This window comes from Equus caballus, chromosome 25, assembly GCF_041296265.1.
Source record: "Equus caballus isolate H_3958 breed thoroughbred chromosome 25, TB-T2T, whole genome shotgun sequence".
NCBI lineage: Eukaryota > Metazoa > Chordata > Mammalia > Perissodactyla > Equidae > Equus > Equus caballus.
Genome location: NC_091708.1, coordinates 26518836 through 26544017, shown reverse-complemented (window position 1 = coordinate 26544017; position 25182 = coordinate 26518836). Strand labels below are relative to the sequence as shown.

General features: G+C 44.8%; 2 protein-coding genes across 18 annotated transcripts in view; both read right to left on the bottom strand.

Moving 5' to 3' along the window:
* Positions 1-6451, bottom strand: part of RGS3 (regulator of G protein signaling 3) — a 132277-nt gene extending 125826 nt beyond the window's left edge. The window contains exons 1-2 of one of the 4 annotated variants that reach the window (XM_070251161.1): positions 6279-6451; positions 5897-6061 (exon numbers count right to left, since the gene is read on the bottom strand). The gene's annotated coding sequence lies outside the window, so the exon portion shown is untranslated. The other 3 variants (XM_070251162.1, XM_070251160.1, XM_014735981.3) reach the window with 3 other exon arrangements.
* Positions 6452-8889: 2438 nt separating this feature from the next.
* Positions 8890-25131, bottom strand: C25H9orf43 (chromosome 25 C9orf43 homolog). Of its 14 annotated transcripts, none has more exons than XR_011432510.1 (14): positions 24521-24661; positions 22548-22747; positions 22307-22457; positions 19400-19478; positions 17465-17565; positions 15304-15370; positions 14409-14581; positions 13609-13756; positions 13180-13240; positions 12826-12962; positions 12507-12682; positions 10319-10398; positions 9588-9654; positions 8890-9377 (listed from the first exon to the last, which is right to left on the bottom strand). XR_011432510.1 is itself a non-coding variant. In XM_005605716.4 (14 exons), exons 2-14 carry the CDS (start codon positions 22696-22698, stop codon positions 9154-9156), a joined length of 1452 nt encoding a protein of 483 aa, XP_005605773.1. In that variant the 5' UTR covers positions 22699-22747; positions 24521-24964; the 3' UTR covers positions 8890-9153. The 14 variants fall into 14 exon arrangements, 13 of the variants coding, with proteins under 13 accessions (XP_005605773.1, XP_070107255.1, XP_023484459.1 ...); XM_005605716.4 differs by having other exon boundaries at positions 12507-12594; positions 12826-12887; positions 24521-24964; XM_070251154.1 differs by lacking the exon at positions 24521-24661 and adding an exon at positions 24817-24964 and having other exon boundaries at positions 12507-12594; positions 12826-12887; positions 22307-22407.
* Positions 25132-25182: the final 51 nt, after the last annotated feature.

Sequence of the window (25182 nt, the reverse complement as noted above, 5' to 3'; positions counted from 1 at the left end):
ATCCGCAGAGGATCTCCCCTCAAATCTTCAGCTAAGCACTGATGAGCTCATGGGTGTGAGCACAGTACCCCGAGGCTGAGGAAAGAACCACCCAAAAGAATTAGAGGGAACAACCCTGGAAGCTCGCACAGAGCCAAGAACAGTTCTTATTCTCATCAGCCAGAGTGGAAAGACTTCCTAATTCATGGGGCATTGGGTAGGTACTCAAAAGGATTTTGCCTCGGTTGTGGGGAATAATTAGCCTTAGGCTAAATGATGCTCTGGTCCCATCCAAAAATGCTTAAAAGCAAAACCCAAAGGATCAAAATGTTTCTAAGTAACTTAACTGCATCCCAGAAGAAGCTCCAGAATATTTGTAGGAATACAAAAATAGCCAACACCCAACAAGGTAAAATTCACAATGTCTGGTGTCCAATAAAAAGTTACCAGGCATGAAAGAAGCAGGAAAATGTGACCAATAATGAGGAGAAAAATCAATGGAAGCCAACCCAGAAATGACACAGATGATAGAATTAGTAGACAAGCACATTAAAATAATTATTACAACTGTATTCCGTATGTTCAAGAAGCACTTTAAGAGCATGTTAAGTAGAAACGTGGAAGATATAAGAGACCAAATAAAACATCAAGAGGTGAAAAATATAATGTCTGAGATGGAAAAATACACAAGATGGGATTAACAACAGATTAGACACTATAGGAAAAAGAAAAAGATTAGTAAACCTGAAGACATAGCAATAGATCCATCCAAAAAGAAACACAAAGAGAAAAACAACCACAAAAAAAGAACAGAACATCAGTGAGCTGTGGGACAATTTCCAGCGGCCTAATAGACATGAAATTGGAATCCCCGAAGGAAGTAGGGGACAGAGAACATATTTGAAGAAATAGTGCATGGAAATTTCCCAAATTTGATGAAAACTATAAACCCACAAATCCAAGAAGCTCAATGAACCGCAAGCAGAAGAAACATGAAGAAACGTATACCAAAGCATATCATGATCAAATTGCTTAGAACAAGCGAAAAAGAGAAAAATCTTGAAAGCAGCCAGAAAAAAACATACTACATACAGAGAAACAAAAACAAGAATGACATTGGACTCCTTATCAGAAATATGTACCAGAAGACAGTGAAGTAACATCTTTAAAGTATCAAAAGAATAAAACTGCCAACCTAGAGTTCATTACCCAGCAAAAATATCTTTCAAAAATGAAGGCAGAGGCTGGCACAGTGGTGTAGTAGTTAAGTCCACGTGCTCCACTTCGGCAGCCTGGGGTTCATAGCCTTGGATCCTGGGCGCAGACCTAGCACCACTTGTCAAGCCACACTGTGAGGGTATCCCACATAAAATAGAGGAAGATTGGCACAGATGTTAGCTCAGCAACAGTCTTCCTCAAGTAAAAAAGAGGAAGATTGGCAACAGATGTTAGCTCAGGGCCAATCTTCCTCACCAAAAAAAAAAAAAAACCCGACAAAAATAAAGATTTTCTCAGAATTACAAAAGCTGAATAATTCATCATTGACAAACCTGAACTACAAGAAATGTTAAAGTTTTTCAGGCAGAAGGCAAATGATACCATAGGGAAGGCTTGATGATCACAAAGGAATGAAGAGAACACCAGAAATGGTAACTAGGTGGATACCTAGAAAAGAGTTTTTTCTTATTATTTAAATCTCTTTAAAAGTACCAGGATAAGGAACCATTGACTAAAAAACACCCAGAGCTCTCTGCATCCTGGAATAAATTGTTCTATGTTGCCTTGTCTACATTCTGATGAGATAATTGCAAGAAGCAAACTCCAGGGAAGCTATTAGCAAGTTAGCGTTTGCAGTCATGTGGGAATGTGGAACCTACTTAAGGAAGAAAATAATATGGACATGTTTAGTATAAAATGCAGCAACCACAGCTAAGATCTGTGGCTCAGCTGGCTTGTACTCAAGCTTGAATATAAGGCTCATGGAGAGCAATGCCTATTTCTGGATCAGTGTACTGTGAGGATGAAGAGCCCTTCCAGTGGACAGTGGCAGATCACACAGGGACAGAGGTCACAAACATTCCCCAGGGAAGTTTCAGTGGGAACTAGGGAATATGTCTAGTTGCTTTTACTGGAGCTGTAACTGAGAGAAGTGGCACATATTCCCTTTGCTTCCAGATTCTTACCAGTCACTCTTGGACTCCTTTTTCTGCCCCCACCACTCTACTGAAACTGTTCACTCAGAGGTCACCATTGACTCCCTAATGATGAAAATCACATCTTCTCAGTCTTCAGCCACCTGGCCTTAGTTTTCCTCCCACTTCTCTGATAATTCCTCTTTTCATGGCTCTCCTGCCTTCTGGTGAGAGAGTGTTACCCACTCTGCCTGTTAGTCCCCTTTCTTCCTCAATATTCTCCCCCTCCAGGATCTCATCCAATCCTGTTACTACGCTCGCCTCTTCTGATGATGACTCCCAGATCTCCCGCCACTCCAGAGCCTAGGGCCACCTCTGCTTTGACACACTGACCAACAGTCTCATTCCTCTCTGCACCCGTCCTCTCCCTGCTGCTCACCCAGAATGTAGCCCTAACTGTCTGCTTCCATATCTTTCTACCCAACTAGACCGTGAGCAACTCTAATGCGGTGACTGCGATGTGTCTTCTTAGTGGCTGCCAACTGCCCAGCCCAGTGTCTGGCTCATATCTTAAAAAACCACATCTTGCCGGAGAATTCAGATCTAGAATCAGCATATAAAGCATAGATTGTGAACAGCCAAAATTACCCTTAAATAAGCCCTTAGTCACTCATAACATATACACGGTATTATAAATCAAAAGGGGAACAGCAAATTTACCTTCCCCATCTTGCACTCCCTCTGGGATGTATTTTCACTGAGTGGCAGAGCTGGAACAGCCCCCACCAGTTGCATTATGTGCTCTCTGTCACTCTCTGCCACTTGTGCTTCATTTTTGGACCCTGCACATTGCTTGAATTTCCATAAGTGCAAAGCATATATAGCAATAACTCCACTGTAAAGGTTTGATGAATTAATTCTTTTGTCTTTCCTTAAACTGGTTCTTCCTTTTGACTTCAGAATTTCTGATAATGACAGCACCTCACCGAATCAGGCTGAAAATTCTTTGACTCCTTCCTCTCCCTCACTCTTTCTTTCCAGTTTTCAGGTTCTTGCTAATTCTTTCTTTGCACAACATCCCTTTGTTTCCGTTCTTATGGCCACCTACATAATCCAGGCCCTGATCACCCATCTTCTCTGATAGCCTCCTAACTGGTGTCGCTGGTCTTGCTGGTCTCTGTCAAATTCATGTTTCACTGCCATTGCATTAGCATTTCCTAAAGCACTAATTTCATCCTATCGCACCCCTATTCAAAGCCATCAGTGGCTGTCAAATAGGGTCCACTCTCTCCAGCCTGGCAGTTGAGACCCTGAACAATGTAGTCACAAGCTGTCTCCAGTCCTACCCTCCACCCTTCCAGACAGGACACTACACTCCTTACACATCCCCCAAACTTTTCCCACCTGCGTCACTTCCCTCCACCTAAAGGCCACCTCCACAAACATCTCCATCCACCAAAACCTGACTCAGCCTCAGATGGTAGCATCCAAATTGCCAGCTCCTTCTTCTCATCACCAGCTCTATCTTTGTACCACTCAGCTCACACTGCTACATTGTATGTTCCCTAGAGAAAGGAGATATGTCATATGGGTTTTTTTTTTTTTTTTGAGGAAGATTAGCCCTGAGCTAACTACTGCCAGTCCTCCTCTTATTTTGCTGAGGAAGGCTGGCCCTGAGCTAACATCTATGCTCATCTTCCTCTACTTTCTATGTGGGACGCCTACCACAGCATGGCGTGCCAAGTGGTGCCATGTCCACACCTGGGATTCGAACCAGCGAACCCCAGGCTGCCAAGAAGCAGAACGTGTAAACTTAACTGCTGCGCCACCGGGCCGGCCTCGTCCTGTGTGTTTTTTATTCATTCACTCACTCAGCATATATTATTGAGCATTCACAATGTTGCAGGCACTCAACTAGATGCTAAAGATATGCAGTGAAGACAGATGCCACTCACAGAGCTCATAGTCTGGCCATGGAGGACAGCAACTGACAAGCTATGAACCCAGAGAGGCTAAGGGAGGGAAAGTGAAAGAGGGGAACCCCACCTTGAGGGTGGTCGGAAAAAGCTTCCCCAAATAAGTAACATGTAAGCTGAGACCTAAAGATTGAGAGGCAGAGGCAGGAAGAAAAGATTGGTAAAGGTTAAAGGAAAAGTACGAGGGAAAACCGTCTGAAGTAAGAGAGGACAGGGCTCATTGGAAGAACCTAAAGGAAAAAATTGTGGCTGGAGCTCACAGAACAAGGTGGGAGTGGGGAGATTTGGGGCTGGGGAGACAAACAGGGCCCACCAGGTCACAGCCCTACTTTGTAAGGCTTGTAAAACAAGCCAGAGAGATTGGGTTTGATCCTGAGGGCAAGGGAGAGTCTTAAGGAAAGGAGTCTCATGATCATATCTGCATGTTGGAAAGATGGGAGAATGGATGTAGCGGTAAAGATCAGGCATTGACACGGTAACCCAGATGAAAGAAGATGGGGACCCGGACTAGGGAAAGAACAGGAGAAACAGAGAGAAGAGCAAGGATTTGGATGCTATAGCTAATATGGTTTGGTGATTAACTGAACTCAAAGGGGCCCCGAGAGGAAAAGGTCAGAGGTGATCACACAGCCTAGACCAGTGCTTTGCATATAATAGGTGCTCAATTAATATTTGTGGAATGAATAAATTACTAACAAATAAATCATTGAATGAACAAATGTACCAGTGAGTGAGAGGCAGAGAAGAGTAGAGTAACTTATTTTTGGAGATCCCTTCCAAGACAGAACCATCCTTAGAAGTAATAACAGAACCTTAAGAAAAAAAAAATCCAAATTTGTTGTTTTACACCCGCCTTGTATTTTTAAACATGTGAAATCTGTTCAAGATAAATTTAGGAGATGCAAAGCAGAGTAAGAGCCTAGATCGCTTTTGCTATTTCTACCTTCCCAAATGCTGCCTCCCTGAGCCTCTGCCCAACTGAGGATCATCGATAGCTCCCAACTTCCCAAATCCTCAGCCTCTGGGCATGTTCCAGAATTTGCCGCACTCTTGAAATGGTTCTTCCAATGACAATCTAAATTATTCAAGGACTAACGCATTCATCTGTCAAGCATTTACATAGTGCCCACTACATGCCAGGGACACAACCCGGGACGATGACCATAGCAATAGACACAGCCCCGTCGCTCCAGGAGCTACCAGTCCCCTTGAGCATGTAAAATGGATCACATATGTAAACGGTGAAATGTGTTTTTTCTCCATTTACTCGCAAAGAAGTCTCTTTGAGTAATCAGAGGCCTCTAGTCTTGGGAGAGTGTCATTTTCATAATGTAATATCACCACCTAGTGGTCCCAAACAACTTTACCCACTAATCCAGGAAAATTTCTAGCTCTATTCCTGGGAATGACTCTCCACCATTTCTCCAGAATTTTCCTTTCTCTATCAAGATAATCTAGGGGGTGATTCTCTAACATATAATTAGTGCTCGATATTTCTTAAATAAACGTATAAACAGAAGGGCAAATTAATTTCATACCCTGGTACCTTATGGAAACTGAAACAGAAAATTTAGAAATTCTTTCCCAGATTCCTCTGGACTCCACAGGGCCTCTAATCGTTCCTGTGTAAAGGTATTTCTGTCCTTAATTTAGCAAACAATTCCTTTAGGCGCATTTAAGTAAACTGATTTTTTTAAGGGTCACTGCAGCCATGGATGAAACCCTGACTCCCTCCCACCAAAGGGAGCTTTCTGTAATCCAAAGACAATGAAGAAGAGAGTCTGTTGCCCGAGATGTTAGGACCAATACCACAACAAAAGACAGCTGGCTCTGTGAGGAGGAAAGTGCGGACGTAGAATGTCTGAAGATGCGTTCATTGCCGCTGCTTCCACACACAGGTCAGACTGGGCCAGGTGGCAGTCATTGGGAAGTGTGCTCAGAAATCCATGGTGACCCAAACGAAGCAGTCTACCCCTAGTAGAAACGAACAAAAGGAACCAGAAGCTAGTTTTTTGGCAATATAAGGCTCCTAGGACCATATTCCCACAGGCTGTCTTAAGTCCTCTTGTCTGCTTAAGTGTGTAAAGTAGATCTCCATGCGATTCTGGCTGGAGCCTCCTGGCTGTTAGGCCTTCATTCTCCTGATTCCTACGGCCCAGATGGAGGGGAAAAGGCAGTTAGCAACAGTTACCTGGCTCCTCCTCTCAGAACACTGGGAGGCTGAAGCAAAGGCTTCAGGAGGGCTCCTCCCCTCAGCCAGTTCATTTCCACGGGGCTTCGTCCTTCCTTTCTGATGAAGACTGTCAGCTGTGCATTAAAGAGAGGGACTCAGGGAGGTGTCAGAATACAGTGGATGAGAAGAGCAAGGACTTGGCTTCTAAGCCCAGCCCCCTTCACTTGCTGGCCTTTGATTTCAGACAAATTCCTTAACCTCTCCAGCAAGACGGCCAGGTACTGTTGTGAAGGTTGTGGACCAACTCTAAGGGTGCCGCTCGTATTGTAATCAGCAGAGATTTGTATATTCATTGAGATAATTTTTCAGCAGAAGGTAGTAGAGTGTCTTAAAGGGTACCTTTTTTCTAATTCACTCAAGGGCCCCACATGGGCCATCATCAGCCCTGTATTCCGAGCCTCAGTTTCCTAACCTATAAAACGGAGACCATCCACATCTATCTATAGAGTTGGCCAGAGAACCATCTGAAATAGTGGATGTAAAGCATCTTGAAAACCGTAATGTGGTCTGTAGATTTTATTTCCCAAATTCTGTTTGTGATTATGCAAGTCTGAGGATTGGTACAACAAGTGAAACAAGTTTGAGCCTGCAAATGTTTTTTCTCCCTTTGAAGATAGAAGCAAAGCCCAGTGTTCAGATAGCAAATATCTTCTCACTCAAAACATGTCATGATTCAAAAGGTAACTGTGTACTCATCAAGGGGACTTAAAAGCACGCCAGTTTCTGGGAGTTGGTTTACTAAGGAAGCAAAGTAGTGGAATTAGTTATAAAATAGTTAGACCTTCTCTTCTCTGAGTCTTCAGATAAAATGAGCCAATGAAAGCTAAACCCTGCCCCATCCTCAACCCCCCACTGCCCATTGGGAATTGGGTTTGCTGGGGCGGACAGGTCTAAGGGTAGGCTAAAGAGAAGTGAAAAAATTGTCAATTAAAAAAAATTTTTTTTACTTTTTAAAAAATTTTTCCTTCTTCTCCCCAAAGCCCCCTAGTACACAGTTGTATATTTGAGTTGTGGGTCCTTCTAGTTGTGCTATGTGGGATGCCGCCTCAGCGTGGCTTGATGAGCAGAGCTAGGTCCACGCCCAGGATGCGAACTGGCGAAACCCTGGGCCACCAAAGCGGAGCGCTCAAACTTAACCACTCGGCCATGGGGCCGGCCCCAAAATTGTCAGTTTTTAAGTTAGCCCACAGAAGTCATTCTGCAATGCAGTGTCCATTCGAGAAACAATTATTTTCAGGAAAATGGCCCACATAACACCTCTTGGATCCCTCTCACCATGAAGATTCAGTTCAGTACAGTTCAGCTGAGTAACACGAACGATGGCACATCACTTTGATTTGGCTTGGAAAAGAGGAGGAATGGGGAGGCAGCAGTTTTAGCTTTCCAATTTGGTCTGTGTTGAGGCAATGTTAAAAAGGAGTTGAACCTTTAATCTGCCTTTCTTGTACAAACTGTGAACCAAATAACTGACATGGGCTAAGTTTCTCTTTATAGAAAGATCTCAGGCCCAGTCCAGAGTTCCACTTCTGGCATAACAGCATGAGGAACTCCACAGACTGCTCTCTAGTAAGACTGGTGGAATTTTTTTTTTTTTTTAATTTTTTAAGTCTCTGGAAATGGCCCTAAGGGCACACAGCAAATGAAACATCTACAAAAATCTACAAAAACTTGGTAAGAACTGCTGGAGTCTATGGTATGTGACCCTAGACCCATGCCCACATTTTCCCCCACCCCGACTTCAGTGAAGCAGAAACTCTGCTCTAGGTTATTGCAGCCCGAGAACACGGGCTCCTTCTCCCTGCACTCCAAGCCAGAGGGCTGTCTTTCAGGAAGGACAGGATGTCATCATTTCTTATCCTACCCCAAGCTACCTGTTGCTGAGGCCAAGTTCCAGTGAGTACAGCTGATACGTGGAGGCTCTCTTTTTCCACCCAGCCCCCACTTGTGGGTAGGAGGCTCACCTTGGATGCAGAGCTGCTGAGAATGCTGGGGCCCTGACTGCCACTGCCCCAGCTCATGGGGCACGGGGCCCAGGGCAAGGGCTCTTATGGCCCAAATCTAAGATACTGGATACATGAACGTTTCATGATATTATTCTTTTTAGTTTTATGTAACTTTGAAAATTTTCTATATTAAGAGCTTTAAGGACAAAAACATGAAAAAAAAATGCTTCCAAAAACCAAGTTCAAGGAACTCTGAGACTCTTGAGTCTTTATGGGCATCAGTGAAACTTTCCTGCAGACTCAGTAAATTAGAAACCGGAGATTTAGACTCTTTCAGGTTAATACAAGTCCCCTACCACCTACACAGGAATATCACACGTAACAGATATACAGATTAACACAATCAATATGATTTGCTAATGATGCAGATGCCATCCCCAAAAGAAACCATTTCCAGAGAAAGAGAGGAAAAGCTAGGAACACAGCAGGGGTTCCCACAGGCCAAACTCATTTTCCTACAACTGAAAACCTTACAGGGCTTCACAGGGGAGATAAAAGTGACCCAGCAAACAGATACCAAGAAACATCTCTCCTCCCCTCCCAGCAACAGAGAATGAGTCTTTTGATTAAGCAGCAGCTGAGTTTAATCACTAAAATTATTCTGACCCTAATGGAAGAGAAACAATGTAAGTTTAAAAGGGGTGGGGCTTTCTCTTGAGACTTATTTTAGAGGCAAGTAGAAGTGAACAGAATCCCCAAGGTCAGAACCTGGTAAAGGCTTCAGGGAGCAGAAGTTCCCCTCTCCTTTCTGCCCTTATGTCCAAAGTTGTCGTCCCCAGGAGTGCAGGCATCCTGCTCCGGAATAAGGCTGCCCCGGCGATGCCTTCTGCCTATCCCTCCAGAGACTGCTCGCTCTGTGCCCCAGAACATTGGTCGTCCTCGTCCTCATCATCAGTGCCCTGAAGAATCCTCAGTAGTTTGAGCTCAGGGTTCCAGCTTCTTCCAGACGTACTGGCTGAAAGGTCCTCTGGGGTCCTCTCTTGGGCTTCCAGCACAACCTCCATCTGAGTACTGATGTGCTGATTAGTGAGTTCTGTCTTGGATAATTCAGGATCTAAAAGAAGACCCAGTCGTTAATTGCACCTGTGGCCTTCTCTCAACTGTGACAAATGGAGGACAGAAAAGGAAGGGCTGGGGTGTCTTTAGGACCCTTCTGAGGGGTGAGGACTGTGCCCTCCAGGGAGGTGAACCATCCTGGTCTACACAGGTTCAACTCTCCCTATCCTCAGTCACTTACTACGGCTTCTCCACCCTAATAACTTACTCTCCTTACTGGGGAAGGACTCCAGGGGGTTTGCAGACTGGTCCATCTTTTGTCTTTCTGTGGAACCCTGAAATTCAATAGAGTGAGTATAAGGAAACTTGAATCAAGACTTTAGGAAACAAAGGATTTTTCTAAAAGATGCTTTTCTTGGAGAAATTAACGTCTAAGACAGGACAAAAATGCCACCACCTGAGACTGAAGAGAGACACTTGTATCACACATTCTTTGCCCTCCAGGCTGACCAGATGAAGCCAGAACTCACTTTCCCCATTCCCAGCTGTCAACTAAGGGTAGATTGCCTCCAATGATGGCTGCCAAGAGTTCCTCCCATTCCTGTATGTACATGCCATTCCTTCCATCAAGAGATGGAGTCGATTTCCTCTCCTCTTGAATCTCGGCTGTGACTTGTGATTTTTTTGACCAATAAAATGTGGCAGTAGTGATACTGTTCCACTTCCAGACCCATCCCTTAAGAAGGTGCTTTCTTGAGATTAGTCAAGAAGCCCAAACTAGCCACATGGAGAGGCCTCATGGAAGAGAACGAAGGCAATTTGGCCAACAGCCCCAGCCCAGCCTCCAACTCGATGTCGCATGAGTGACATCAAGCAAGACCAGAAAAACTGCCCAGTCAACCCACAGAATCATGAGAAATAACAAACCACTAGGGTTTCAGCTTGGGGGTGGTCTGTCACACAGTAACAGAAAACTGGGACATGGCCCTCCACTCTCACCCGTTTCAAAGTGGGACCTTCTCTCTTCATCTGCTGCTGCTGCTTTTTGTCACTTTCCTGACCTGGTAGAGTTCTGCGACCTAGTGACCACAAAGTCAATTCAGTCTCTTTCTTATTGGCATTTCCTATCCCATTGTTGGGCTTCTGGTTGACCCCTCGTCTACAAGTGACTCCCCATGCAGGACAAGGCAGGTAAGAGGGAGCCAGGCCTTCTGAGTTCTATTTGTGATTCTGTTCACCTGGGACTGTGAGCGCATCTATTACAGAATTAGAGATTAAGGCAAAGCGTGTGTTAAAAGACCCAGGATTCCTCCAAGAAACCTAAGGGGCAGGTACCTGCACATCACGGTGGAAAAGAAACCTTAACTGTACCTTTCTAGGTTATGAATACTCCTCCTAGCTTCCTGTACCATCCCTAAAGTACCCATGTTGGCCTCTGACAATGAAACCCCTGCCTCCAAAAAGTTCTAGTTCTGATTCTTTTGCGTCAGCTGTTTCCCCAACTAGTCCTTAAATGCATTCATTCTTTCCTTTCTCAGTCTCCCTTTCTCTAAACGAACATCTTCCAAGCTGCCACCAGAGGTATTACACTACAAGGCAAAGCCAATCAGGGAACCCCCCTGCTCACCACTTCTGTTGGCTCCCTACCAGCACTGGTTCTCACCTTAGCTGCAGACAAGAAGTGCTGGGGAGTTCTAAAAAACCCTGAGACCTGGGTCCCTACACCAGAAATCTGATTTAGGACGTCTAGGGTGCAGCCTGGGTATTAGGGTTTTAAAAGCTCCTCAGTCGATTTCAGTGTGCAGTCAAGGTGGAATACCATTGACCTGGAGATTAAAGCTCAAGCACCTTAGCAGACTATATAAGCCCCTGCCTACCTCTCCAGCCTCACTTACCGCTCTCCCTTAAATACCCAATCCCACGGTCACAATGGACTACTCAGTGTTCCCTGAACAGCCATGCTCCTCCAAGATGCCTTTGCACAGACTGTTCCCACTTCCAGGAATTCTTTTCCATATAGGGAAAACTCTCACACATATTTAAGATCCAATGCAAAATCATCTCTCCCATAAGGCTTTCTCAACTCAGTGAGGACAGGCCACTGCTCTGAGAACATGAGTCAAAGGGGCACCAGGCACCCAAGCAAAACTGCTCCTCCTGGAGACATCAGGAAGCGGAACAAAAGGCACTGGAATGGGCCTCGCGGGAGTACTGATCACCATGGATGGGTGCTAACCTTGGGTAAGTCACCTCCCACCCTGGGCCACAGCCCTGGTCCTGTCTACCTCCCATGTGAAGGTCAAGAACCTTCTTAGATCTTCGGGTTAGAGGACATCGTTGATATCAGAGCACTCAGTGGGATGGGAAATAAACCACGAGAGCAGCATCCTTCTCAGGAAACATCTCACCTGAGCCCTCCCAATGCCCCAGGGCTGGAGAGTGAATTCTGATAATTAAATAGTTATTTTTATATTATAGTCAGCAATGTCCAAACTGAGTAGGGCAGAACAACCTTCTAATGTTTAGGGAGATTCTTTTTCCCTCCCTCCCATGCTGTACTCAAACTGAGAAACGTCAGAGGGACTGGGGCAAGCATATCCTTCAGTTCAGATGTGATAAGGACTCCAAAAAGGGAGATACCCATTCTCATCTCCAGCACGAATACTAGAGGAAAAGGACCACTATCAAGAGTGGCTTGCTGCCTCCTGGATGGGCTAGATGGTATGGTGATTTCAACATGAGGCTCCAGAGACTTTGACTTGTGGCTGGGAAGTGGAGGGCCCTGGACTCGACCTCCTTAGAGTTCTCTTGGGGCTCTAGCGAGGGGCCCCGGCCATTCGCTGCCTCATTAGCCAATGGGCCCTCGGGGTCTTCTCTTCAGTATCCTGGGCTTGCTCCTCAGGCTCAAACTGCTCTGCCTTTTCTAAAGTTGACCTGAAGAAAAATGACTCTGACTCCTGCTCGGGGTCATCTCCCAAGTCCCTATGGGAGGCAGACATCTGGCCAGCTTACTTGCTGAGGAACTATCTGACGGATAATGTATGGTAGACCAGCCAAACCAAAGCATCCCAAGGAGAATTCTGAGTGCCTGACAAAGGCAGGTCCCCAAAAGACAAACATGTTCAGCTTTTCTGGCCCTTAGCTACGTCCTGGGATTCCGTCACTCCTAAACCCATATTCTCCTTACCATAGCGTGGGTCATAAACCATGGCACCCGAAGGTTTATGTGAAGCGTTCTGCCTCCATGGATCATTCGTGGATTTCTTTTTAGCCTCCTGAAACCCACAGGAGGAGGAACTGAATTAGGACTTTTGGAAGTGAAGAAAACTTTTCAAAAAGAGTCTCAACGAAGGAAGTAAATATCTACAACCAGACAGAAACTTTGTATCTATAACCAGACAGAGAACAGGGAGAACCCCACCTCTTACACATCCCTTCCTGTTCCAGGCTGCACCCACTTGTCGCAGTCCCAGCAAGTCCTAGGGGTCCCCTCACTGCCACTCTACCTGTTTCTTAGGAGGTGTCTTCACCTTCCTCTGTTGCTGCCACTGCTGCTGCTTCCTGTGACCTGGTGGCCAGAAAGCCAGCTCAATCCTCTTCTCTGTGACAGCTCCCGCCCTCCCTGTGGGCTGCTTGCTGTGCCCTGCTCAACAATGGTGACACTCTCTCTGGTCAGGACCAAACTGGAGTGGGGAGGGGCAGGCAGGGGTGCTTCCTGAAATTGCAGTTTTCTGAGTTCTACATGTGACCCTGTACGACTGTGGCCACACACATAATTGAATTGGAACCAAAATCAAGTATGAGAAATGTGGGCTAAGGGAGAATGGAACCTGAAGATCTAGAAGCAGCAGAAAATGTACCTTCTGTATTCAGGTTATAGTATAGTCTCTTAAAACGCCCAGGATATCTCAATGCTGGTCTCTGGAGGAAAAAAGAAGAGCTCTACTCTAGGTCTTTCCCTTTCCCAAAATACATCCCCAAATGTACGTATCCCTCTAGTCAACAAGCACTTTTCAAGAACCTGGTGTGTGCAGCGTTGTTCCGGGGCTCTTGAAGGGGATAAAGGTATGGGGAACAATGTGTGGAAGAAAAAGAGGTTGCTGCTCTCCTCAAACCCCTCCCCATACATTAGCTTTCACTTAATAGAGCCCAGCTCTTGTGTGGGGCTTGGGTCCAGAGTGGATGGATTGAAGAGAAAGAAGAAAGAGAAAGTCAACTGTTCCAGCTCCAAGAGAGATGGGTTTGGGTCTGCATGCAGATATCTCTCTCTGAGGCTCCCCAGCTCTTACTTGCAGGGTGAGGCGGTGTACAGATAAAAACATCCTAGCAGAAATGGCACTGTCAGGTCGGCTCTTTTCCAAAGGACCCTTCTTTCTCATCATGGCCAATTGTGTCTTCATCTCTGGACAAGGCACAGTTTTCTCTTCTGGCAAAAGGCTGAAGGGGACAGAGATAGGCAGACAGTCAGCAACGGCTCTTCTTGGAGAATGGGGCTGGGGAGAAAGAGATGACAGGGGCTCCACATTGGAAGAGAGTTCCACTTTGGGCCTGAAAAAGCCTGTACCAACAGGCACTCATGTGGTACCAGCTTTCAGCCGCAGCCATGATAGTTCTGGCTGTATGGACTAAGCATTGACTGTCAGGCTCATGTGCTTTAGACCACTGAATCCTTACGACACTCCGAGGACAGGTATTATCATGCCCATTTTGCTAATGAGGAAAACAACTTAAAGAGGATAAATAAATTACCAAAATTCACAAAGCCAGTAAGTTTCACGACAAAATTCAAAGGCTGTCTCACTCCAAACCACATATCCATTCTGCCTCCCACTTACCCACAAAGCATCTATAAAAAGAAGAGAGTAATAGCATCTACCTCCTAGTGGAGGTTTAAATGACTTAGCACGGGCCTGGCAGAGAGTAAGGACTTGATAAATGGTGCTGACATCATTGGTGCCTATTACTGGTAAGTCTAAGAAGCAGGGTGACGGTTTTCTCCCCTCCCTCAGAAAGCACACTGCTTAGACCCTTCTCAGCTTCAAAGAGAAGCAGGTGCTCTGGCTCTCCCACGGGCTTAAAGGACGCTTACTGCTTCAACAGCTCCTGAGGTAACATGTCGAGTTGGTTCCAGAAAGGTGTGAATTCTGAATTGAGTTGCTCAAACAAGTGTGCGGGGGAGGAGGGAGGCACACTTATCCCCGGAGGCCCCAGCTGCCTTTCTGTGCTCTGCTTTCCAGAGTGAACCCGAGATGACTGGTCTTTCTGGAAGAGAAACAACGGAAAGAACTCCCAGAAGCACTCTCTTCAACGCCACTTCTTTCCACCAACATTCCAGCCTCCCGACACACCCCTGGCATGTGAAACTCCTTGTTTCCAGCAGCCTCCCACCCCTCCTCCTGCACTGGGAGGGCCACCACATTTTTCCCTCTCTAGCTCCTGAGCCCTATTGCTGAATTCACGTCTTAAGGAGATTAGTTGTTTTGTTTCTTGTTTCCCAAAAAGGTTATTCACTTATTCACTGAACAAAATGAACAAATATTTATTGGCCAACTATTTGCCAGGCACAAGGTTAGGGCTGGGGATTCAGCAACCTTCCAATTCTGTGACTTACCCAAGGCTACGTTTACCCAATAAATGGTAGAATTCAAATTAGAAGCCCAAGTCTATTAGAACTCCGAGTCCATTGAAACTCTATTCCCATCACACTGGAAATTAGTTTTTAACTGACCGAAAACTCCCCCTGCAGCCCAACATTCCTCCTAACAGCTCTTCCAGTGCTCCTCACCCTCCTCCAGGGAGGACGGAGAGAAAAAGAGTCTCTGCATAGAAAATAGTATGGTAATTATTCCTTAAGAGGGATTTTCTTTTGCAGATTTTGTTCATTTAAAGAGAAAATGGGAGAAGGGGGAAGCTATCTGAAAGGAAAACAAAAATAATCACTACAGAGTAATATCATAAAGATTTGGCTAAAACATCCAACTTACCACTGTAGATTTCTTTCCTTTCTTCTCCCCATCCAGGCTGGGAACAGTATGCTTCTTCTCAGCTAGACTTGAAATACGAATAACCACAATTATCCCCAGACATCTCAAACAGAAACACCAAGGATATTTGAGAATGACAACCATGCAGACTTTTTTCTATTCAGTATTTAAAGATGGCTGCTTGGGAGCCCAGCGGCACCTGCCGCCCAGAGGCTGTTGAAAACAAGACCCCCCACCCTCACATCCAAATTAGGTTCCCCACCATTCTCTCACAAATCCAGTTGTTTAGTTTCACAGCATTAATCCAAGTTGGTAATTATACACTTAGGTGTGTCTGTAATGTCTGAATCCCCACCACCACCAGAAGACTCCAGAAGGACAGGGACCAAGTCTATTTGGTTCTCCGCTGAATTCTCACTGCTTAGCACAGAAGAGGTCCTGAAGAATTCTTTGCTCTGTCCTCTTCCTCCTTCTTCTTGCGTGGAACATGGACATGATGGCTGGAGCTCTAGCAGTCGGCTTAGACCTTAAAAGCCCCCATTAAGCACTTTAGAAGATGGAAGCCATGGGCCAAGCCTGATGGCCCAAAAAGCCAGAACGAGCTCTGGTTTCTGATGACCTCATGCAGCTGGCATATTAGCCCAGTCCCACCTACCTCTGGGCTTCTTTTACATGAAAGGAAAGAAACTCTTAGGGGATTTTTGTTTATACCATATACATACACACAAAAATGCATATATAAAGAGGCATTCACAGGATCATTAAAAAAAAAAAGGAAGAGAAAAGAAAAATTCTTAAGTCTCATCATCTCTAAACAGTCACTTAACAAGAATCTAAAAGCCTCAGCAGTCACGAAAGAACACTTTCTTCCAACAGCTCTCAACATTAGCAAGGCTGTGGGCCTCTGCCAAATGATCTTTGTCATGCTCTGCTTTGTACACAAGTTCTTTTTCTTTTTTGGGTGTTTTGTTTTGTTTTGTTTTGTTTTTGAGGAAGATTAGCCCTGAGCTAACATCTGCCTCCAATCCTCCTCTTTTTGCTGAGGAAGCCTGGCCCTGAGCTAACATCCATGCCCATCTTCCTCTACTTTATCTGTGGGATGCCTGCCACAGCATGGCTGGACAAGCAGTGCATAGGTCTGCACCCGGGATCTGAACCAGCAAACCCAGGGCCGCCAAAGCAGAACGTGTGAACTTACCCGCTGTGCCACCAGGCTGGCCCATGTTCTTTTTCTTTTGGCACCTGAGCTAACATCTGTTGCCAACCTTCTTTTTTTTTCTTCTTCTTCTTCTTCTCCCCAAAGCTCCCCCAGTACATAGTTGTATATTCTAGTTGTGAGTGCCTCTGGTTGTGCTATGTGGGACGCTGCCTCAGCATGGCCTGATGAGCGGTGCCATGTCGGCGCTCAGGCAAAACCCTGGGGTGCTAAAGTGGAGTGTGAGAATTTAACCACTCTGCCACGGGGCGGGCCCCAGTACACAAGTTCTATATGCTATTCATTTTGTACCACTGTGCTCGGCCTTGGGGTTGAGAGCAAACACTCCTGTGCATCACTGAAAATTTTTGCACTAGAGGCTGGCCCGGTGGCGCAGCGGTTAAGTTCACATGTTCCACTTCTCAGCGGCCTGGGGTTCACTGGTTCAGATCCCAGGTGCGGACATGGCACCATTTGGCAAGCCATGCTGTGGTAGCTGTCCCACATATAAAGTAGAGGAAGAGATGGGCACGGCTGTTAGCTCAGGGCCAGTCTTCCTCAGCAAAAAGAGGAGGATTGGCAGTAGTTAGTTCAGGGCTAATCTTCCTAAAAAAAAAGAAAATCTTTGCACTGGTTGCTGATGGCTAATAAGAAAAACTGATTGTCAGAAAGCATTTGTTTCTCAATCAAACCTCACAAATACATTGGGTCCTATCTTGTATGCTATTTACTGCCATGTAAAACGTGATGTAGAGAAGTCCCACAGCATCAATGTCAATGTGCATTAAAATAGAACTCCAGTGTAGCAAGAGGCAAATGCAAGAGGCTAGGACCTTCTCTGCTTGGCCTCCTGCTGCCTGCAATGAGGTAGCTAAAAAAGATCACAGAAAGGAGGCCTGCAGAGGACGGCAGGGATTCATAGAACACCAGAGTTGAAGACACCTGAGTTCCAGACATGATACTCACGTCACATGCTTCTCTGGTTCTTCTGGGACCCAGATTACAACCATGTTTCTAACATCTTGAGGGCAGGGAAGTTTTATCTTATTCAAATTCAGCACTGAAAGCTAAGAGAAAGATATAAGGCCTATGTATAGCTTGAAGCTACCAGCTCCTGATGGTACTCAGTAGCAGACTAAGGACTGAATTATCATGCTAACCAAAAGGGTATGGTGGCTCAGAAGATGATACAAAGACATTTCCCATCCCCAAAACATCTTCATAATACTCTCCCAAGAAAGCAGCTATCAGTACAGTACTCTGCAAGAGTGAGCATTTGTAAGTGAACAGTCACCCTGCCTCCCTGTGACATTACGGTGCCACTTAGCAACTACCAACCTTATCCCATAGGAGGGTACCCTGGGGCTTACCTAAGGGAACACTACTCATTCTGCCCCCTCCACTCCAAAGACTTAGATCCCACGCAGATGACATAGGACAATTTGGGAGCAGGGAGGGAACTGATAAAGACAGAAGCAAGTTTTCTACTTTTATAGCCTGTCTACAATTATAGGCATCCACATAAAAGTTAAAGTCCTAACTCTTTCTATATTTAGCTGTTTAGGATACTAGAACATGGTGCTCAAGGAAACCTTATAAATCATCTAGTCTGTATCCCTGGTAGGAATCAGGGGAGGAAAAAAGAACTATTAAAAATAAGTTCATCCCGGGGCTGGCCCCGTGGCCGAGTGGTTAAGTTCGCACGCTCCGCTGCAGGCGGCCCAGTGTTTCGTTGGTTCGAATCCTGGGCGCGGACATGGCACTGCTCATCAAACCACGCTGAGGAGAGTCCCACATGCCACAACTAGAAGGACCCACAACGAAGAATATACAACTATGTACCGGAGGGCTTTGGGGGAGAAAAAGGAAAAAAAATAAAATCTTAAAAAATAAAAATAAAAAAAATAAGTTTGTCCCCATGAAAAGGAACTGATTGGCTTGGGGTAATAGGGGAGACTTCTTTGCACTGTAAACCCTTTTATACTTTTTGAATTTAGAACCATGTGCATGTATTATCTATTCAAACAATTAATTTAAAACTAATTTGGCCTAACTCTCTTGTTCTAAAGAGGTCAAAGGGGTAAGTGATTTGTTCCTTCACCCAAACTCATCTACCTTCTCTTAGTCCCTTACATTCTCCAGCACACGACATTGACAAGTGAAGGCTCTCATGAAAAAAATAAAAGGCATCCAGCAGGACCACAAAGAACAGTAACTCTCTCTTTATTGTAGATAAGTAGAAGGGTTTTTCTTCCTAAACTTGAATTTAGCTCTGCCCCTAACTAGCTATGTGCTTTAGCAAATCACTTCCTATCAGGGCCTCAGCTTCCTCAACTGTAGGATACATGAGATAGACCACAGGAATGTTCTCCAAGCGGCAACTGCAACATATTCATAGGTCAGGAAAACAAATTTTATGAATTGCAGCCTACATTGTTTAAAAATGAAGTCAAATAAAATAGAATGGGACAGAAAATATCAGAGTACATCACCAAAGTTAGAACAAAGATTGTTCCATGATATTTTATTGTAAAAGGTATTTCTTTCTGTAGGTCATAGCTAGAAAAGTTTGAAAGTGACCAAAGTAGATGACCTTAAGACCATTTTAGGTCTGACATTCCAGCATCCTAATTTCCCTGTAGCATGAGATGGACACGCTCTAGGTAGTATAGAGACAGGAAATTCTTACCTATGCCAAGCTGCCCCAAGTCAATCCCACTTATGTCTGGGATTTCTGGAAACAGTAGAGCATGTATAGGCATTAGCACAGTGCCCGGCATATAGCAAGGGCCCAATATTAGATAGTTCTCATCATTGTGATCATCATCATTATTCAGATTACAGACAAATACAGGCAAATATTTTATTCCCACTAGTAAAGAGAAAATGCTGAGGAAGTACCTTATTTAATCCGTGACTTCTTTCAAGAGATCTACTAGTATCGTCAATTAAATCTTTGCCAGGTAAAGCCTTCCGAGGCCTAAAAAATGAGAGTTTCCAAGATGAAACAGACACAAGAGACTTATTGGGATGATAAAGTTAGTGCTATGAGGAAAAGCCTTCTACTTATCTACAGAAAACTTTGGGCTTAATACTGACCAAATGAATGTAGGGTCTCACCATCTCCTTAAGTTTTGTTTATTTGCTTTTCCTGGAACGGCTCCCAAAAAGACATTGCACATTACCAAAGCTTCACAACTATTTGTTGCATCAAACTGAATTCATAGGTTATGCTGCTCTCTCTCCAATGACAGAGAGTTACATCATCGTCAATAAAACTTATTAAGTACCTTTGATGTAGATATTCAATAACATGTTAAATAAACAAAATGTGGTACACACATACAATGGAATATTTTTCAGCATTAAAAAGGAATGAAATTCTTATACATACGACAATATAGATGAACCTTGAAAACATTATGCTAGGTGAAATAAGCTAGACACAAAAGGACAAATATTATACGATTCCACTTATATGAGGTACCTAGAATGGGCAAATTCATACAGACAAAAAATAGTACAGAGATTACCAGGACTGGAGGGAGGGGAGAATGGGGAGTTATTGTTTAATGGGTACAGAGTTTCCATATGAGACGACGAAAAAGTTCTAGAAATGGATAGTAGCGATTGTTGCACAACACTGTGAATGTACTTAATGCCACTAAATTGTTTAAAAATGGTTAAAATGCGGGCCAGCCCCATGGCACAGCGGTTAAGTGTGCACGTTCCACTTCGGCAGCCCGGGGTTCGCCAGTTTGGATCCCAGGTGCGGACATGGCACCGCTTGGCAAGCCAGGCTGTGGTGAGCGTCCACATATAAAGTAGAGGTAGATGGGCACGGCTGTTAGCTCAGGGCCAGTCTTCCTCAGCAAAGAGAGAAGCAGTGGCAGCAGATGTTAGCTCAGGGCTAACCTTCCTCAAAAAAAAAGGTTAAAATGTTGCCGCCGAGTGGTTGGGTTTCGTGTGCTCCGCTTCGGCAGCCCAGGGTTTCGCTGGTTTGGATCCTGGGCGAGGACATGGCACCACTCATCAAGCCACGCTGAGGTGGCATCCCACATGCCACAACTAGAAGGACCGACAACTAGAATATACAACTATGTACTGGGGGGCTTTGGGGAGGAGAAGAAGGGGAAAAAAAAAAAAGATTGGCAACAGATGTTAGCTCAGGTGCCAATCTTAAAAGAAATGGTTAAAATGGTAAATTTTATGTTATGCATAGTGACCACAATAAAAAAAATACCGTCCCTTTACATTTTCATATCACTCGCTATTTTATTTTTTTTAAAACATGTTAAATGTATGAATGAATAAATATTGTAAAGAGGTTCTTTAGCCTGATTTATGAAGTTCTGTGTGATACAGGCCCCTGCTTTTTACTCCAGCTCCCCAGCCTCATCTCTGACCACTCTCCCATTCCTGCTCTATGTTCCAGACACAATGAACCGTTTTCCTGATAGCTAAAGAAGTTCCCCCTGCCTCCAGGCCTTTGCACATGCTATTTCTGTAGTCTAGAACTCTCTTCCTGTCCACCTCCCACCTGCAACCCCCACTTCACTCGTACTCTAATTTCAGGTCTAGGCACAGATGGCACCTCTACAGAAGACAGGCCACTGGGTTAGGAACCCTTCCTGAGTGCTTCCAAACCCCCAAGGGGTACTCTTCTCAACACTCATATCACACTGGATGGTTCTTTGCCACCCCAAATAGGCTCAAAGCCCCTTGGAGGTAAAGACTGTATCTTGTTTACTGCTGTATCCCCAGCAAAGTGGCCTCGACTAGGATATACTTGTGAATTCAATGAGTGACCATAATGTCATGGTCTTTGCCTTCAAGGCCCTGATTGGGAGAAACCAGTTTTCCCAGGGTTCAAGTCCTAGAGAACCAGAAAGTAGTCCTACCCTTTCCTACACTATCTTTAGCCTAACAGAAATCATCAAGGGCTGCTTAAATCGAACAGGAGAAAAGAAACCAGCACAAGGGCCACCACTAGTGCTCTGGTTCCAGGCAACAGGGTCTTCGAATTCTAAAGGTCTACGTTTTCCACAGATGCCTCTCCCTTAGCTTCCTCTATCAGCAAGCACTAAATAGGGGGCCTAGACCCTGCAGGAGAGTCAAAAGGAAACCATTGCTTCTGCCTTCGAGAGCTTACAAATGGTTTCATCCCTAAAAATAAAAGATAAGAGAGACAGCATGCGTGGACACAGTTTTCTGATGGCCTACAGAAAATGGTGAGTTACTCCTTCTTATGAGCCGAACTGTGTCCCCCCTAATTCTTATGTTGAAGTCCTAACCCCCAATCCCTCAGAATTCGACTGTATTTAGAGATAGGGTCTTTAAGGAGGTAATTAAGGTAAAATGAGGTCATATAGGTGGGGCCTAATCCATTATGACGGGTGTGCTTATAAGAGATTAGGACGCAGACACACACAGAGGGAAGCCCAAGTTAACAGAGGGAGACGACGGCCACTTACAAGGCAAGGAGAGAGGGCTCAGAAGAAAACACTTCTGTCAACACACTAATCTTGGACTTCTAGCCTCTAGATTTATGAGAAAATAAATTTGTTGTTTAAAACACTCGGTCTACGGTACTCTGCTATGCTATATACACCCTCCATTTTAACCAACTCCTACAACACAAATAAGAATGCTTTCTTTTTGTTTCCCACTGCCTCATCACTACGTCTTTAGTTGAACTGGTGTCTTCTTTTTAATCCAGCTTTCTCAACGTCTACTACATGGGTAAAGGAAGTCAACCCAGAATTTTGACATAGTAGGCTCTTAAAGGAAGATTCCATGGTAATTTACCTGCCTCGCAATTTGGAGTCAAACCTTGAGCCTCGAGACAATAAAGAGCGAGCCTCGGTGAAAGTAAATCCTGATGAAGGACAATGAGCAAGTCTCTTGGCCTGGAAGAAGGAATCTAAGACGTTTACAATGGTGACCACAGGGAGTTTGTCTGAGAAAGCAGAACAGATACATCAAAAGGGAGCCAAACAGAAACAGTTCAAGGATCTTGTAAGGAAGGACACAGGACTGGCTAATTCACCTTCAACATCCGGAAGAGTTTTGCTGGGGGCGCCCAGGATTCGAGGGTGGCCTCTCTCAATGCGGCGGATAGTTGCCCAGCATTGTGGATGCGGACAAACAGCCAAGTTGCAAGTGGTTTCATCCCACAGGCTTTCATCTGGCAAGTCCATAGCTACAAATGGTTTAGGACTAAAGCCAATTGCACAGCTTTTTAGCCCTCTGGAGAAACAACAACCGCCACATAATTTAGGGAGTATTATACATTAGCCAAGCAGTCCAGATCTTACTTTGGACTCAAAGCATAAAATATTTCTATTGAACCCATATAGGTTAATGGTGGTCACAGGATAATGACGAACTAGGTAACAAACAAGTATGAAAACGTCTGAGCATGAAATAGAGTCAGCAGACTGACTTCAGAAGGTCCTCTGATTGGCTGTTTAACAGGTGAGTGACCTGGGATTTAACCAATCTGAGTCTCAGTTTCCTCATTTGTAAAATGAGGATAAGCCTATTTCACAGATGCCTTACAAAAATTAGTTAACGTATTTATAAATGTACGATATTATTTTAAATTTACATATGTATTCTATTTTTGAATTCATCCATATTTATTGTCAAAAGATCCTAATCTAATAAATATTCTATAGCACATCAAGATGTCCTTAGCACTTAATTAAATCCTTGGAAAGTAAGTACTTGGAAGAAAAAATTAGTTAATGGATATTAAAAGGTCTGGCATATAGTTCAAAATAAACATTAGCACTCTTTCCTTTTCCCCTTCACTAATCATTAGGGAGAGGATGCCACCATCTCCAAAAAAACCTTATCAAATTACAATTAATGTCACAGAAGTGCTTTACATGGCTCAAACCTTTGGAAGACATGGTTCATTTTTCAATATGCTCCAATTCTCATACAAGCAGCTAAAATACCCATCAGAAATGAATGGATTTGCTCAAACAGCAAGTCAGTAGACTTGCAGTTGCTTCAGAGGCCATTGGCTTTTCATTGACTGGCTTGTATGGTCTCGGGCAAGTGCCTTCACCTCTCTCAGCCTGTGTCCTCATATAAAGTAGGTGAGGGGAAATCCCTAAGTAGGACTGTAGAAGCATTAAATGAGATAATGTATTTTTTATGTATGATATGTAATAGAGACCCAATAGATATTATCATCCTTCTCTCTCTAGAAATGTTTTAGGCAATCACAACCACCTGATCCCTAATAACTTTTTAAGGACGGTGTCCCTGGCTTCTTTCTTTATCCAGCACGTTTACTGACTACGAAATATGTGAGGGGACCTGTTACGGGCACAGAGAACATGAATGAACAAAATAAGCTGCTGTTCTAAAGAGCTTATACTGTGGACCAAAGCTAGCAAACTACTGGCCTGGGATTGCACTTGGCCTTTGATTTGTGTTTTTTGGCCTGCACTTTAAGCCATTATTTTAAAATGGAAATATAGTCCATAACGTCCAGACTTCTGGCTCCTCTTAAAGATCAAAATATCTGCTAACACAGAGGCCCAATTCCAACTAGGCAGCAACTGGCTGAAACTGAGCATCTCTTGACATCTTTAAACCAGGTCTGTCCTATCCAAGTGGAGAGTCCCCCACTAGACCCTACAGCCTCTAACTGAAGCCGTTTCGGCGGCCATTTATCATCACATTCGCTGTGGGGAAATATTTCTCTGTACTCATGTCTCTATCAAAAGCAGGAAAACGAAAGGGTGACTTGAGACAACATGGTTCCAGAAAAAACAAGCGTTAGTACTCAGTGGGAGTGACGACAATCTCTGCGTACCTAAGATGAAAATGATAAACTTAAAACCCACTGCAAAACCACGGTAATATTTTAGCCTGGGAAAGATGTATGGTGAACAAAACTCAATGAACTAAAAAATTAAATACAACTTTAACAGGGTTTGTTTTTGAACGCGAACGTCATGTGACGTTATTCTTACAACTGGCTGCTTGTTGCCCTTTCGTTACCTGACCAGCCAGAATGGAGCCCCGAGGTCTAGTCATGCCCATCTTTGTATCGCCAGCATCAGCGCTCTGCTGGCAAGAGTTTGCGTTCAAAGATTCTAAGAAACAGTCATCCTTAACAAGATTATTATAGAATTGGGCGGGATGAAAAGATTAAGGATGGACATCAGATCCGGTAGAGCTGAAAAAAAGATTCCCCGCTTCGTTCCGGAAAAGGCAAGTGGAAGAACCCGGCCACGGAGGACCCTGGTTCCGCCGCACCACAGCAGATACCAAACAGCTAAGACGCCGCAGCCCACCCGCAACACGCCGCTCCCGGCGGGGGACCGTCCGACAGGCCCCGCCCCTCGTCCGAGGGAGCCCCGCCCCGCCGGCTCAGTCCACGCCCTCGTCTCCCACGCAGGCCGACAGGCTGCGCCGTCGCCAGGCAGCAGCGCAAAGCACTATGGGGAAGGGACGGAAGCCCCAGTGGGCCATACTTAATTAGAGGGGAACGCTCCAGACTTCTTGGTGGTGTGAGGCAGACAAACGAGCTTGCGAAGGGACGCCGGGTGCCGATGGGAGCAGACATAAGCCTCGGCGGGCCAAAACCATAGTGGCGTAGAAAGCTCGGATGCACTGGCCACTTGAGGCGGAGGCGGGGCTGGGGGAGGAGGCAAGGTATG

What these genes read in the sequence shown, in the direction of transcription:
- C25H9orf43 (XM_070251158.1), bottom strand. Translation starts at nt 22,698, where the DNA reads ATGGACTTGCCAGATGAAAGCCTGTGGGATGAAACCACTTGCAACTTG. An exon ending in AAGGTCCCACTTTGAAACGG is followed by an intron (nt 9,655 to 10,318) that starts GTGAGAGTGGAG and finishes ATTGAATTTCAG; the next exon opens with GGTTCCACAGAAAGACAAAA. An exon ending in GTCCTTCCCCAGTAAGGAGA is followed by an intron (nt 9,378 to 9,587) that starts GTAAGTTATTAG and finishes GTCTTCTTTTAG; the next exon opens with ATCCTGAATTATCCAAGACA.